Below are 16,982 nucleotides of genomic sequence, written 5' to 3'. Positions count from 1 at the left end.
TTTTTCACAATCACTCTGGCTGCTATGTTTAGAAAATACTGTAGGGAGCAAGATTGGAAGCAGGAGACCAGTTAGTAGGTTATTACAATCATTCCACCAAGAAAGATGGTGGCTTGGGCCAGGGTGGTAGCAGGAGAAGTGTGGGAAATCATCAGGTTTTGGATGTACTTTGAAATTAGAGTGAACAAGATTTGCTCTGTGATCACTTATAAAAAAGGAACGATAATGCCTCCTTGTTAAGTGTCTAGCTCTGTGCACACAACAGAGTGATCAATGAAAAGCATTCTAGAAGTGAGGGCTCCTTAGGGTCTGAGCCATCAAACATTGGGTATTCTTTACACATCTGGCCAGCCATCATGGGTAACAGAGTCTAAAGAACTAGCCACTCTTCAGTGATTGATGTCTTGCTTTGGGCCTACGCTTACAGCTGTATCAAACGTTGGAGTTCTTTCTTTTCAAAGAAGCATTTACCAGAATTGACTTTAAAAAAAACAAAAAAAAAAAAAACCCAGTTCTTAAAATACCAAAGTACCAAGAAAAATCAGAAGCCAACAGGAAGTGGTAAATAAAATTCTCTTTTCTCTTTCTCGTAGTCTTTTTCTGTCTACTTATTAAAATAGATAGGAATCTCACCGATACAGGATAACATGGCTTCTGTACTGTTTGGGAAAAGGGTGTGTACAGGATGCCAATTCTGAGTGGAAATACGTTCATTCATAAGAGAAAAACAGTACCAGTGAACAGCAAGGGAAAGGGACCTCTCAGTTACCATTCTCTCCCTTCTTGCTGTGGAATAACATCTGCTGAGCATCTGCGCGCAGGCACATTGCATTTGTTATCTCACATGGTTTTGCAGTGGCTCTGTGAGGTATGTATCATGCCTGATCTTACAAATGAGAAGGCTGGGGCTCAGTTACATGATTACTGAGTTGTGGAAACCAGACTCTCCTAGCCAAATTCACGACAAACTACAAAGTTCATAAATTTATCCACGACAACATGCTTGCTGCCTTCTACACTCTGGAGATTGAATGTTCTTTAGTTTGATGGGTGGGGCCCCAACTCACCCTGTTATTATGTTCAGCCTTTTCCTTACAGCAGAGATAGTATTCGAGCACAAGGGTGATGCTCTTATATTCTCCATAAAATGCCAACTTTCGGTGTCTCTGGCTGGCTCATTAGTAGAGCATGCGACTCTTGTCTTGGGGTTGTGAGTTCAAGCCCCATGTTAAAAATAAGATCTTTTTTAAAAATGCCAGCTTTCCCTTATTTTACTTCTTCTCTCCCAACTACGTATAAGCTCCAGAGTATTGCTGCTTGATTCTTGCTTATAGGAATTGAAGAATTATTATTACTTTGTGTGTGTGCACACACATGCACACTCACGCATCTAAATAGTATCTTAGATAAGAGTGAAATCTGTTTTTCTCACATTCAGGAAACGTAGAGGTAGTCAGTCCAGTCTGAGACTGCTGTAGTCAAGGACCCAGGTTTCTTTCGTCTGTTGCCTCATGATATATGGTTTTCAATCCTAGTATCGTCTCACAGTCCCAGATGGCTGCTTCTACATTTAAGCCAGTAAGAATGAGGGTAAGTAAAGAAGGGCTACCCATTTCCTTTAGGGGTTCTTCATAGAGGTTGTATTTACTACTTGTATTAATTTCCTAGGGCTACCGTAACAGAATACCACAGACTGGGTGGCTTAAACAACAGAAGTTTATTTTCTCAGTTCTGGAGGTTAGAAGTCCAAGATCAAGGTGTTGGCAGTTTTTCCTCTGTCCATGTATCTGTCATGTTTGTTCACGTGTCTAAATTTCCTCTTCTTATAAGGATATCAGTCAGATTAGATTAGATTAGATTAGATTAGGGCCCCACTCATTTTAATTTAATCACCTCCTTAAAGACCCTATCTCCAAATACAGTCACATTCTGAGATACAGGAGGTTAGGGATTCAACATACAAATTTGGAGGGGACACAGTTCAGTTCATAACACTACTTCTTATGTCTCATGGACTAGAACTTAGTCATGTGCTCATATTTAGCTACAATGGAGGTTGGGATATGTGTAGCTTTTTTCAAGGCAGCCATGTGCCCAACCTAAAACCAGTGGTTCTATTAAGGAGGAGGTAATTGGATATTGTGGAATAAATAGCAGACTCTCCTTTGCAGCAGAGGCTTAAGGAATAATGATTCTTAAAGGTTTTCAGTTCCTTCATATGAAATTAGATTCTTTTTTCATTTCCCTGGCAATCTCACATTTCATTTTATATTTTGAAGTATTCTTATAATACTACATTGTTGGCTTAGGTGTCTTCTCTACCTAACAAGCGGTGGCATTGACCTCTAAGGTCATCACAGTAGGGCAAAATAGACTTACCCGCATAGCATTTAAGTTAGTAATAGAAGGCATCCTGAAATGCCATGACCAGTAGGTAAGTTGTGATTTTTTGTTTTCTTTGCCAGAATGTCTTCTCTGGATTCGGTGGGGAGCACTTTTGCCAGGGCGTGGGAGAAGACAGTGTGAACTTTCAAGGTCCTTTCCATCCCTAAGATTCTGTGATATTTTCTACATAGTGGCATTACTATGATAAAACGAAAGAAAATGGAAGCAACAGAAGGAAAGGCACCCACCCACTGCTGCTCTTTGCTTGAAAGAGGAGGAAATTTGATTTGTTCTGTTTTGCTCACAGAAGTGAAAGGGGCATTTTTGGCCAAGAATGTAGAGAAGCTGATAGAAACTATAATGAAGCCCAACATTTCAGTCCATTGATCAAAAGCACCTGTAGTTCTCATTTCAGGGCAAGGACAGCCATAACAGATATTGAACAAAGAAAGAGGGTGCATGTCCAGAACATTTTAATCTTGTTTCTCTCTTTACTTTGCCTAAGGAATTGCTCTGGACATCAGCCAACTCCTGTGGCCTTCCTTACACACTAGTGAATCCTTTTGCATTTATAGAGCAGAATGATTTTCTTAATACTTCCCTGATTTTGAAAATTGGTACAATTGTTATTGTTATTTTTATTGGCCTAGTACTAGTGAAACCCAAGACAGCTGGCTTTTGAAGTCCTTAAAGGACTTAGTGACTGTCACACAACTATAGCCTTACACATTCATAAGTACTTTATTCTCTAGTCCCCCATATTCTGTTTTCTCTCTTTGAAGAAAAGGGAGTATTGGACCTGTATCTCTTATTTATAACTCAGTAGGGTCTTCTATCATGTCTGCCCAGGACTGTTGAGCCATTTACCTCTTCAGGCATGCAGTTACCATACTGTTGTTACTGTATTCGGAAGAAAATGGGATTTTGCAATCAAGAAGACCTGGGTTTGAATTCTACCTCCTTATACATACTGTATGGCCCTGAACATTTCACTTAGTATTTCATTCAGAAATGGAGATAATATTTTATACCTTGAGAAGATCAAATAAGATACTCTGTGTAAACTGTAAAAAATTTAAAGTCATGAGGGGTGACCCAGATTGAGGAGAAAGATGGGAGAATTTAGAAACCTAATTTTTGAACCCCCAAGTTTGTCCCCCACCAACACTCTCTGAAGAGAGGCCTCGTATCTAGGCACCCCTCTCATCCCAGACTTCATGCTCCAGAACACTCTTGACTGTCCACCTTGGGACACCTACAACTTTGGCTTTGAGATTAGACACAGCTAGGTTGGAATCCTGACCTTGCTTCTCTTGTATTAACTTGGGAAAGTTATTTAATTCCTCTGAGCTTTAGTTAGTTAGTTAGTTTGTTTCTTTCTTTCTTTCAAGATTTTATTTATTTGTCAGAAAGAGCACGAGAGAGAGCACAAGCAAGGGGAGCGACAGGCAGAGGGAAAAGCAGGCTCCCCGCTGACCAAGGAGCCTGACGTGGGGCTCGATCCCAGGACCCTGGGATTGTGACCTGAGCCGCAGGCACTTAACTGACTGAGCCACCCAGGCGTCCCTGAGCTTTTAGTTTCTTCATCTGAAAAATGCCCTGACAAAGAGTTTTGTTTGGATTAAATAAAGTAATGTGTAGGAACGATAAATCAAAGAAAAAAATGTAGACTTTGAAATCAGACAACACCAGAGTTCTTGTCTGGTTCTGTTATTTAGTAGTGGTATGACCTTGGGCAAGGTGATTAACTGCTCTTGGTGGATGTGAGTTGAAGTGCATAAAGCACCAGGTTCGTAATTGTGCTCGGTAAACATTAGTGCTTTTTCCTTTTCTCCCAACTCCAGTCAAATAATGTAGGAATAGACTTGTCGTGCGTGAGCGCAGACTTGTTTTGTTTTGTTTTTACCTGTCATTTTAACTATGAGGATGTTTTGTCCCCGTTGTCTTGACTCCTAGGAGCATTTGTGTGTGTGTGTTTGTGTGTGTTTGTATGTGTATGTGTTTAAATAACATACAATAAAATGCACAGATCTTAAGCATTCAGTTAATAAGTTTTGACAGTTACATACACCCAAGTAACCACAACCCCAAACAAGATAGAATATTTCCATCACTCGAAGGATCCCTTATACCCATATTTTAGCCTCACATCCTAAGCAAGCACTTTCTGATTTGAATCATTGTAGTTTAGTTTTGCCTGTCCATTAACTTCATATAAATGGATTTTTTTAAGGGAGTTCTGCTTTCTTTTACTAACCATAACGGTTTTGAGATCTATCCATGTTTTTGTGTATTTCAGTATATACCCAGCAAAGTCCCTTAGTCTCTCTGATTAAATCACTTGTCCTTCCCAAACAAGTCACAAAAAGGAAACAATTACCATAATTGGTGTACCTAATTAAGGTCCATCTCCTAGGGCTCTGGATAGGGTCACTTTCTCTGATCATGTGTCCTCAGAAGAAAGCAAAAGTTCATTCTTTTTTATTGTGACACAGTATTCTGTGAACATACAGCAATTTGCTTATCTATTCTCCTAAGCCCCTAGATTTTAAACAGTTTAAAGAATATCGTATTTTTTCAATTGGGAGTAATTTTCTCTTGCTATACAAATTGGCAGAGGACTGGTAAATTTACAGGAATTTTGCCACAGAGTAGGTCAGAATTTTTGGCCTCTAGCTATTGTCTTCTTGCTTACATTCTTTCTACTTGGCCATGGATTAAAAAAGAAAATGCCCTTCTGTCTCTGAGTGTCCCCTATATAATATATTCTTTTGGGCCTCATGCCTCGAAAGTTGTTTATGAGTTGATGGAAGGATATATAATTTCACTGTGCTCTGGAAGGTACTTACCTTGGCAGTCAAAAAATTTATAGGGAATATACAGTATTCTCCCTGAAAAAATTGCCAAATCTTGGCTCCCAATCATCCTCCCCTGTATCATCCTATTTCCTTATTCCCTCTCCTTGCCCCCCACTTCTGGGAGTCCCCTCTGTGCAGCTTTGAGCCACTGAGTGTCCTCGGGAGACATTCTGCCTTAAAGTTGTGCTGTTTGCCTGGATGAAATGTACAACATGCAGAAATAGGTTGTAGGGAAGCACATATCTTGGTTCTCCTGGGACGGTAATGTCTTTGCTTTGTTCTAGTTGAGTTACATATGAAATAGTTCCTTTCTTCTTCTGACTGCCCCAAGCCCTTCATTTCCTGCCTATAACAAATAAACCATGAAAAGTGGAAATTACTTCTCTGCTTTTAACCCTTTTATACTAGCTTTATTCTTGCTCCTTAAGACTTTGTTTTTTGAACTTAGTAAATTGTCTTTGTCTTGTCCCTCAGCTGGAACCTTCACTTTTTGCATTGAAAAATTTGTTTCCAGGAATTTTTTTTTTTTTTAAGATTTTATTTATTTGACAGAGATAGAGACAGCCAGCGAGAGAGGGAACACAAGCAGGTGGAGTGGGAGAGGAAGAAGCAGGCTCCTAGCGGAGGAGCCTGATGTGGGGCTCGATCCCGTAACGCCGGGATCACGCCCTGAGCCGAAGGCAGACGCTTAACTGCTGTGCCACCCAGGCGCCCCATGTTTCCAAGAATTTTTTGCCCCAAGAGAAAGGAGAGACTTCTACATAGGATTGCAGGACTGGAAATGGCCATAGTTAAAGGTTATTTTGTAGAACAAAAGAGAGCCTCAGCTCAAGAAATAGGATTTTGAGCTCAGTGTATCTTCCAATGGATCTTGACTCTGCATAGTAACACTCTGACCTCTCATAACTAGCTTTTGTTACCTTGAGGATAGCTTCTTTTATCATAGAAGCAGAATGGTGAGGAAATAACACCATGTGATTTGAAGACCTGACTTAAGAAGCTGGGAGTGTTTAGAGAAAGAAGATAAAATTGTCTCCTGTAAGGGGCTGACATGGAAGCGAGATTAGCTTGTTCTTTGCGACTTGCACAGAGAACTAAACTGGGGCCAGTGGCAGGAAGTAACAGGAAGGTAAGTTTTGCTTCTTTATAGCTTCCCCTGAAAAAAGGTTTGTATTTGGAGAAGACTTCCCTTCACTAGATGTATACAAACAGGGTCAGGACAACCATTTTTCAGAGTTATGGATGATTCAGGAACCTGATTGAGGAGGACTATGGATATAGAAGGATGAAGCTAAATGAGAAAGTTTCTGAGTCTCCTTCCAATTATGAAATTCCATGATTCCTTTGTATCTTTGGTAGACTTTCCGATTTCTGCCTAGCCTTTGAACTTCTGTCCCCTTAATTAGTTCAAGTATTGCATGAAAGTTAATAAAGCAAGTGCTAGAGCCATATTTCCTGGCTTTGAGTCCTGCTCTGCCATGTACCAGTTGTGTGACCTTAAATTACTTAACTGCTCTGTACCTCAGCTTACTTATCTATAGAATAGTGATGATGATAAAATATATATCTAATACAATTAATGTAAGATTAAATGAAATACATAAAACAGTTTAGGATAGTGCCTGGTGTAAGCACTCTAAAAATTTTAGCTGGTATCATCATCATCATCATCTTTCTCTCTCTCTGTCAGTTATTTCTACTTACAAAGCTAGGCTTGTCTGTCTGGTCCAGATACTCCCTCTCTTCACATACCGTTGCTTGCTTTCTTTCTTTCTTTCTTTTTTTTTTTTCAAGATTTTTATTTATTTGACAGAGAGAGACACCCAGTGAGAGAGAGAACACAAGCAGGGGGAGTGGGAGAGGAAGAAGCAGGCTCCCAGCAGAGTAGGGAGCCCGATGTGGGGCTCGATCCCAGGACTCTGGGATCACGCCCTGAGCCGAAGGCAGATGCTTAACGACTGAGCCACCCAGGTGCCCCACACATACCCTTTCTGATTATCTCAGGATGCTTTGGCTAGAAGGAACAGTAAACTTGACTCAAAAGAGCTTAAATGATAATAGGATTTGTGACCTTAGATATCAAGAAGTACAGAGCTAGGAGGATCCAGTTTGACTCTTTCAGTTTGCCTCATAGCATCAAGGATCCAGGCTAATTCTCTCTGCTCCACCATCCTCCTTGAGTTGATAGAATATTGCAGTCCAGGCGTCATCTGTACACAAGACTACCTTCAGCAAAAGATAACAATCATTTTTTTTCTAGTAGCTTTTTTTTCTTTGGAATGAATGAATGAATACCCTTTCTTTGAAGCCACTCACCTGGCAAAGTCCTTTCATATTTCACTGGTGATGACTGAGTCACTTGTCCCTTCCTAAACCAGTCACAAAAAGGAAACAGAATTACCGTGATTGATCTAGCTTATTAGGATCCACCTTGTAGGACTCGGAAATAGGGTCACTTTCCCTGATCATGTGTCCTTGGACTAAGGCAAAGACAAAAGAATATCTGGGCTAGATTGGTATGCATAGAAGAAAGGGCAGATTTGGGTAGTGTGCTTTTCCTCTGCTGTTGCATTTTCGTTGGAGTAAGAATTACTTTATTTTTGCTCTTTAAGAGGCCAGTAGTCTCTCAGTGGAAATGCCTGTCAGAATTCTTTAAAGTGGATACATCATTAATCACTGTCTGTTTTCTGAGGGTTTTTAAGAACCTAAAGCTCAAGTTTTTCTGTTTCTCAGTGAATGAAGGAAACCATGCAGCTCCTTAAAACCGCAGTCGGAATAGGTGACCATCCTCCACAGGTGGCTATTATGAAAGACTGATTTTTGGTTGACTTTTCCTTTAGTGCTTTGGCCGAGAAACAGTGTTTAGACATTGTGAACTTAGTCTAGGTATCCAGACAGTTGAGCCTTTTCCGACTTACGTGTAAAGAGGAGCTGCAAAGTTGTCATTGTGATTTGAAGAAATATACCTATTTGGTAATTGAGACCGGGAAAAAGAAACACCCAGCTGCTTAATATTTTTCCGTGTCACCTTCCCCTTTTTTTAATTGAGATATAATAACATCTAGCTCTGTGTAAGTTTAAGGTGTACTGCATAATGACTTGACATACATATGTACTGAAAATGATTACCACAGGGATGCCTGGTGGCTCAGTCCGTTAAGCATCTGCCTTCAGCTCAGGTCATGATCCCAGGGACCTGGGATTGAGTCCCACACTGGGCTCCTTGCTCAGCAGGGAGCCTGCTTCTTTCTCCCTCTGCTTGCTGCTTCCCCTGCTTGTGTTCTCTCTCTCTCTGACAAATAATAAATAAATAGATAAATAAATAAAATCTTGAAAAGCAAATGATTACCACAGTAAGTTTAGTTAACATTCATCTCCTCATATAGCTACAAAAAAATCCTTTTCCTTGTGATGAGAACTTTAGGATCTACTCTCTTAGCAGCTTTCAAATATACCATCCAGCAGCATTAACTATAGTCATCGTGTTGTACATTGTGTCCCCAGTACTTATTTGTCTTCTAACTAGAAGTGGTACCTTTTGACTGCCTTCATCCAGTTTCCCCATTTGCCAGCCCTCACATTCTGTTTCTGGCAGAGAAATCTGTTTGAGGCTAAGCCTGAAAAAGAAAAATACTGAAGGTCTATTATATGGTAAAAGAAGTCAACTTAATTTTGTGTGACTCGACAGCAAGATTTAGCATCAAGATGGAACAGTACATAGCTTATTATAGGGAGCAACTCTGTAGCAGTAAGACTATTTAAAGAATAGTGGAATGATCCCTTGCTAGAAGTTTTCTAGGAGAGGCTTGAGGCCCCTCTCAGGAAGTTACAAAAAGGAGTTCTGAAGTGGGGAGATGGGGAGGGGGGGATTTCATGAAGGCTTATTTAAGAACCCTTAGAATTCTGACCTCTATTGATGTTTCCCAGCTAAGAGATATGGAAAAGGCATGTGCTGAGTTTTATTACACTTCAAACTGAAAAGAATGAGTGCTTGATTTACCTATGGGAGAAAAAATAAATATATGTGTATACGCAGTCTCCATGTACAGCCAAAGATCCATAAAGCTCCATAGGTTATAACTCGTTCATAGAATCCTCTAGGCACTAGATTCAGTTAATTAAAAAATAGAATATTGGCCATTTTCTTGCGTAGTCAGTTTCTTCCAATATTTGTCATCTTAAATTCAAGTGTACGACTATGATTATATGAATGACTCTGTGGTCTTTTAAAGGGCCTTTAGCCCTGTGCAAAACTAAGTGTCTAGGCAGCTGCGCAAAAGTCACCACAAGGTGAACAAAGCAATAATCTTACGGACTATCTAATTTATGCCAGGATGAGATTACCTGTGCTTCTTAAGGAGCCTTCAGGGTCTTACCGTTTAAACTGATTTGAAGGAGGAAAAAATGGCTGGTGTGACAGTTTTCTTGAATCGTTGCTATTTGTTTCTTTGTTTGTTTGTTTGGCTCAGTTTCTAGGGCCACATGAAATAAATAACGATGCCTGGGAGGGTTTCTAGTCTTACCTTTTTAAAGGAGGGAAAGAAAAATATTCAGGATTGAAGGACAGTCTGTAATCTGTGTAAGGAGAAACCTCTACAAACTTGTGTTTCTGAGTGTGTGCTTGGATTACTGTGTTCACTTCAACTCAGGGTTTCCCACGTATGCAGAGTAAGTGATAAAGAGCTGGCCTCCCTTGCAGTCCAGAAGCTCTGAAGCACGGGGAGGCAGCAGAGTGACTGAACCCAGATAGTGACTAACAAAGCAGAGATTCTCTCTTCCTTCGGGGAGAGACCCAGTCTTTCTGAAGGATAGCTGACTACCAAGTTCTCTTACTTCTTCATTGCTTAAGATAAAGAAAAGAATTTAATAAGAGTCTATAACCATCATCTGATTTTGCTGCCTTTTGGTGGGGGAGACGCTTGAAGTTGGTACATTGTTGTGGTTTGTGGTAGCTGTGGAAGTTCTCCCTTGGGAAAGGAGAGTGGTGAATGGAGTGGCGAACAGAGTTTTATAATATACTTTTCTTCTTTCTGGAGAGAGTCTAGTGCTCAAGCTGAAAATGTGAGCAAATTTCTGTAGGAAACGAGGTAGGGCTAAGTGCTAAGAGGACTCCTACGACATTGCTTTAGAACTGGATCCTGGTGAATCTCAAAATTATTACCAAGTAAAAGAATCCAGATAATGTATGATGTAAAACGCTAGTGAATGCAGACTAATCCGTAGTCACAGAAAGCATCAGTGGTAGGTTGGGGATGGTGGAGAGGGGAGGAAGGACTTACAGAAGAGCAGGAGGAAACTTTTGGGGTGATGTGATGAATGTGCCATCTTGAGTGGGATGATGGTTTTACAGGTGTGCGCAAGTTTCATAATTCATCAAATCATACATTTTAAATATATGCAATTTACTGTATGTCAGTTTTACCTCAATAAAGCTTTTATTATTTTTTTGGTTTTTTAAAAAGATTTTATTTTTAAGTAATCTCTACACCCAACATGGGGCTTGAATTCAAAACCCTGGGGAGTTTTGGAGTCACGCACTCCACTGACTGAGCCAGCCAGGCACCACTACCTCAATAAAGCTTAAAAAAAGAAAGAAAATCAATCAATCAATCAGTCAGTCAATCCTGGGTCAGCATTTATCCAAGGACCCTTCTCTGGGTTATGGGGTGGCTGCTGCAGACTAGTATGTGAAATGCAAGTCTTGTGTGTATGTGAAGTATGGATAAATACCTCCTGTTTAATGCATTTGATGTTTCTTTAGGAGTCCATAGAGGCTACTGTATTATATTGAAGAAGATGTCTAACAGTAACACTACTCAAGAGACCCTGGAAATAATGAAAGAGTCAGAAAAAAAACTGGTGGAAGAATCTGTAAACAAAAACAAGTTTATATCTAAGACTCCAAGTAAGGAAGAAACTGAGAAAGAGAGCGAAGATACTGGTTTGCGTCAGGAGACACAGGTAAGGATTAGAAGAGCATCACATGCACACTCATTATACCTGAATAGAAATGTCATCGTAATTGGCATCGGGAATCTGTAAGAAGCCAGTCACTTGATTCTCCCTAAAAACCCAATTTTCAGCTTTCAAGAACTATCTCCCTCCCTTTTTGTCATAGAGCCCCCAGTGAAGTCTGGAGAAGACAGAGTAGTTTCCTAATCCATTTGGACCTGAATTACACTGGTTCTTGCTACATTTGGTATTTTTTAACTATCAAGAAACGGACTGTATACAGACACATGTTTAACAAGTCATAATATGGCTCATACAATCAGTTCTTAAAACTACAGCTGCCTGGCTTTACACATGGTGTTAAATTCATATCCTGGTTGTGTTAAAGCAGTCAGCATTTTCTGGGTCAGAAATAATCTCTGAATTTGCCACTTTGTAAGTGAGTGAGAGGAATTTCACTCTTTGGTTGCCATGTTGTTTTCCATCCAAACTCATAGTGCAGTGCAGATATGATGGCAGTAGGTGGCCAGCCTAGCTTCCTCCGGGGCTCCTATTTGGTACCCAGGCAGCTCATACTCTGAGCTTCCTCTGGTTTACCTGTTCCAGTCCTTCTCTTCTCTGTGGTCACTGCTAATGTCCTCTGTTACCCAGACCCAAATTACATCAGTCCTTTCCTTGATGCCCGGGGGTTAGACTGGTCATTCTTACATGCTTAGGAGATAGACTAATGGTAGTAAGTTAGTATAAAAAGCAGTGGTGGCAACATTTTGGAGGGTTTAGAAAGTTGAAGCATCATTTCTCTTGACAACCCAATTCATCCAGGCCTTTTCTTCTTAAAAGATTAAAACAGAAACAACATAAAGGGACAAATTAAAATCAGACAGCTCTCTGAAATATTTTGTTCTCTGGCTGCCTGCTCTTCTACTGCCTTTCCTCTTACAGTTTGCCAGATCTCTGTACTGGCTGCTTTTCTTTCCATTACCTTTGCATGGGAGTTGTCATTCCCCACCCATACTTCCAGAGTTTGTAGAGACAGTCTGCCACTGTTCCAGCTATACTTCCAGCCTCCACTGATACCAATAATGAATTTTAAATCCTCAGGACAAATAAATGATGAATGTTTAATTATGTGCTGTCATGTTATATGGAAGATGATAATTAAATGAACTTTTGGGTCCAAGGTATTCTCAGGAGACTGTTTTGTTTTGTTTTGTTTTTTAAGATTTTATTTATTTATTTGACAGAGATAGAGACAGCCAGCGAGAGAGGGAACACAAGCAGGGGGAGTGGGAGAGGAAGAAGCAGGCTCCCAGCGGAGTAGGGAGCCCGATGTGGGGCTCGATCCCAGGACTCTGGGATCACGCCCTGAGCTGAAGGCAGACGCTTAACCGCTGTGCCACCCAGGCGCCCCACAGGGGACTATTTGAAGTGGTGTTCTGAACTCCTGTTGTGTGTACTCCTTGAAGATAAGCAGAAAAGAAAGGATGTGTATAGGTGTTGTACACCTTATGGGCACTCAGTTCAAGAGTATCTTCACTGGGTATATATATACAAATAGGACGTGTGGGAGGTTGGAAGGGGAACCTGCCTCCTCTGACTTTTTGCTGCTGCTAGAGCAGGGGGAGCTGCTGCTGCCATCTACTGGAGCTCCTGCTCCTTCTACAAAGTCTTTAGTTTTGTCCCACCCTTCAGAAGCCCTCTCCCCTCCATTTCCCAACAGATCATGTGCCCCTTCAACAACACTAAAAAATCTGCTCTTTCTCCTACCTTCCCCCCTCCACCCATACCCTGGAAGTCTCCCCAGGGATCTTACTGATGCTGTCAAGGGAGTGCCTGTTATGAATTGGAGCTGGAAAGTGCAGAAAGGGGACTTTCCTTACTTATACTATGTGAGACATATTCTTAGGATCAGCAGTTGGAACTCAGAACATCTTTCACATGGAAACAGTGCTATAAAAGGCAGGTTCTGAGATTCAGTTTAGAATGGGCAAATTAACCCTGACCTGCCGAACTTAGGGGGGGTCCTTCAACCAACCTATACCAACTGGGTATGACCTCCTACCTGGCCTTTCTGCCTTTAAACTTGTGATCCTTTTGGATTCATCTACCATACTGCTTTAGAAAGATGGCCATGAAATAAAGATCTGATTATGTTCATTCTCTTCAAACTTTCTGTGTGTCTCAGTGTCCTAGGCTAAGACCCACATTTGTCAGCATGACATATTATGACCTAGTCCCTTGCTGCCAGCCATCCACCTCTGGCATCCTGTGCTTCAGCATTATCTGACTCCTTGGTCCTTGTTACAAATAAGAGCTGAAAAGTTTGGAGAAAGCATGCTTTTGTACATGCTTTCTCTGCCTAGAGTGCATTCTTTGGTATTCTTTCCTTGGCTTCCCCCAACCCCTGAACCTCCCTTGCCAGCATCTGCCTGATACCTGTTTATCGTTCAAAACTCAGTTCAGATGTGTCTTTCTCTAGGAAGCCTTCCTTGACAACCTTACTCACCCATTGCAGGTCTGCCCTGTGTAATTCTTTGAGTAATGTCTATCTCTGTCTCCACAGAACTATAAGCTCAGTGAGGCCCAGGAGTACATCAGTTTGGGCTCACCATTGTATCTCGAAAGCCCGACACAGTTCTTTGCAGGCACTCAGTATCTGAATGCATGAATTTGTGCGTTGCTAGGTCTGGGTTAGACCCTTGTGTCGTGTGCTCCTGTAGCACTGCATGACTACTCCTGTAATGCGTTTAACATACTGCATTGTAATTGTCTGTCTGTCTGTCTGTCTTCTCCAACAGGGTTATGAGTCCCTTTTGGACAAGGTTTGTGTTCTTTATCTCTGTATCCTCCAGTAGTTAGCATGGTGCCTGGTACATATTAGACTTTCAATATGTGTTTGGCTATTACATGAAAACTATCCATTCTGGGAAATAAGCAGATTCATAAATGCTTCTAGGGCCCTAAATTGGTATAACCTCTTTGAAGGGCAATTTGGCAAAAATTTTATTAAAAATTAAAAAAAAATTTTAATGGACTACAGATTAACTGTATTTGTAGATATACTTAATGATATGGTCATTGAAGCATTGTTCATACTAACAAAAGATCAGAGACATTCTAAATGATGCAGTTTAAGGCCCTGGTAAAATAGTTACAGTACAGCCACAGAGTAGAATACCGTATTAGACATTAAGAAAAATGGTAGAGCTTCTGTAGAATAATATCCATGAAAAAAAAGTTTAAAGACAAGGTGTGTACAATATATTTGGTGTTTTTTTTTTTGTTTGTTTTTGATAGATTTATTCATTTATTTATTTGAGAGAGAGAGAGAGAACATGAGCAGGGGGGAGGAGCAGACTCCCTACTGAGCAGGGATTCTGACCTGGGGCTTGATCCCAGGATACTGAGCCGAAGGCAGATTCTTAACCAATTGAGCCACCCAGGCACCCCCATCTGTTTGGTTTAAAAAAAAGAAAAAAGAAAAAAACCTGTGCATATGTATGTACAATAAGCTTATATATCTTCGTAAAAGATCTGTGGAAAGATTATAAGAAAGTCAGTACTACGCGATCCTCTAGGAGAGAACCAGGTAGCTGGGCGATAGATATGAAAGGAGGAGACTTACTGTTGTATATACCCCCATTACACTTCCTGAATGTTTGTGTTCTGTGTATGTTATTACCTTTTTGAAAAAACAGTGACAGATACTGTTTCATATTCCCGGACTGTGGCTCTTCCTTACTGTAACATCTCTTACATTGACCAGATCCATCGTCATTTCTTATTCTTTCCATCCACCTTCCTGGTTCTCCATTTTGCACTGTGGCAGTGTTGTTTGGTAACTAGTGAAGAGGACGAAGGAAAGAGAAATCCTCACCTACCCAGGACCATGCTGGTACTCTGCCTCTGTCTTGTTTCCCCTTCCCCACCCACCAACCTCAGTTCTCTCCACATCCTAGTGGGCAGTGAGTTCCATTCCAGACATCTGAGAAGCCCGAGGTGCTTCCTCCCATACAAAACCCTACCCTACCTCTTCCCCCAGAGCCCCCATTTTCACTTCTCACCTGTTCAGAAACCCTGTCAATGAATTAGTCGTTTCTTCCCTCATCCTACCACGGGCCTTCATTCTTCATCTTCTTCAGCTTCTATTCTGCTCCTTACCCACTCTTTCTGCCCTCCCTTTGCTCTGAAAGTCCTGTCCACCTCTCCCATGCTCCTTATTTTTATCCTGTCCCAGATAGGCTATAAGAGCCACCACCAGGAGCTTAGAACTGGGAGAATTCTCGTCTTCAAGGAAGGAGGCAGTTGGCAAGAGTCGTCTTCATTCCATATCAGCAGCCATAGGGACAGGTGCTTTGGGTCTCTCAAATTAGAACTCTGAACATATTATCCTATAAAGATGTTATTATAAGTGATGATTAAGGGCCATATTGCATGTCCATTATGGGTTAAATAGGCTCCTGTGATCATGCTTGGGTAAAAACACCCTGTCACGCTATGGTAGTGACATTTCGGGAAGCCGCCTAATCAGTCCATGAGTTTATGGTTTATCCAAAAGTAATTTTTATTAACCTGTGAAGTAGGCCAGCCAGTCGGTGTCTTTCTATTCATTGTCTTCATGGTAAGTGGTGCTTTGTGTGTAGGTGGCCTGTGGTCCCTTCTGTGTCACAGTGACTAGAGTTGTAGCAAAAGGAGACAAGCACACCAAGTGGGTCTCATCATAGTTTAGCTATCGTAATGGTTTTACAGTTAGTGCTTTTTCTTTGTAAACTTGTATTGTTTTTAACCTAAATGTTGATTTTCTACATCTTTAATATTTTCTAATCCCCTTCTAACAGAGGCGAACATCCAACCATGGTCATGCCAGGAAAAGAGCCAAGGTGAGAGCCCTTTCTATATACAGCAGTCCCCCCACCCTTATCTGAGGTTTCGCTTTCCATGGTTTCATTTACTCCCAGTCAGCCACAGTCCAGGAGCAGGTGATCCTCCTTTTGACATATCGTCAGGTCAGTAGTAGCCTAATGCTGCGCCACAGTGCCGACATCATCCACCTCACTTTACCTCATCACATAGGCATTTTATCATCTCACATCATCCCAAGAAGAAGAGTAAGTACAGTGCAATAAGAGATTTTGAGAGAAAGACCACATTTATGTAAGTTTTATTACAGTATTATAATTGTTCGATTTTATTGTTGTTACTGTTGTTAATCTCGTACTGTGCCTAATTTATAAATTAAACTTTATCTTTGGTATGTATGTATAGGAAAAAACATATATAGTATATGTAGGGTTTGGTACTATCCATAGCTTCAGGCATGGCATCCGCTGGGGGTCCTGGAAAGTATCCCAGGGGATAAAGGGGGGACTACTATAGCTTCTTTTCTACTGTTTTTAGTCATACGTTTCACAAATGGATTTATCACTAATATCTGATTTATTCGAATTGTATACAAGCAAAGTTTTTCTGCCTGCACTTTATACTCTAATTGTGAATGTACGCACATGCACACATTTCCTATTAGAAGGTTTGGCTGTATTTTTCTCTGTTAAAATCTCTAGTTCAGTCACAGTCCATTTCTGATGCCCAGCCAGAGCCTCTCACAAAGCCTGAGCAAATTGGTACTCGTTCTGCTATAAAACCAGTTTCTCTGTTCGCTTCTGGTTTCTCTCGGAGTACCATATGAGTGTTATCTTTTCCTCCAGCATTTTTTTCCCATTTATCCTTTAGGAATTTATCCTTTATAAATCCTGCCCCATTGGTAGAAATGACTGAACACTTTTGGAC

At 40.9% G+C, this 16,982-nt stretch overlaps 1 protein-coding gene across 14 annotated transcripts in view; it reads left to right on the top strand.

The window, feature by feature from the left end:
• R3HDM2 (R3H domain containing 2) overlaps positions 1 to 16,982 on the top strand; it is a 155,663-nt gene that overhangs the window by 101,616 nt on the left and 37,065 nt on the right. For all 14 annotated transcript variants that reach the window (XM_040637165.1, XM_008683905.2, XM_040637168.1 and 11 more), the window contains 2 exons: positions 11,005 to 11,204; positions 16,034 to 16,075. In XM_040637165.1, coding sequence (XP_040493099.1) covers positions 11,040 to 11,204; positions 16,034 to 16,075 — 207 coding nt within the window. In that variant the 5' untranslated portion in view covers positions 11,005 to 11,039. Of the gene's footprint in view, positions 1 to 11,004; positions 11,205 to 16,033; positions 16,076 to 16,982 lie in introns of those variants that run through there.

Source organism: Ursus maritimus, unplaced genomic scaffold, assembly GCF_017311325.1.
Source record: "Ursus maritimus isolate PB19 unplaced genomic scaffold, ASM1731132v1 scaffold_21, whole genome shotgun sequence".
Lineage (NCBI taxonomy): Eukaryota > Metazoa > Chordata > Mammalia > Carnivora > Ursidae > Ursus > Ursus maritimus.
This window is presented reverse-complemented; position numbering and strand designations above follow the sequence as displayed.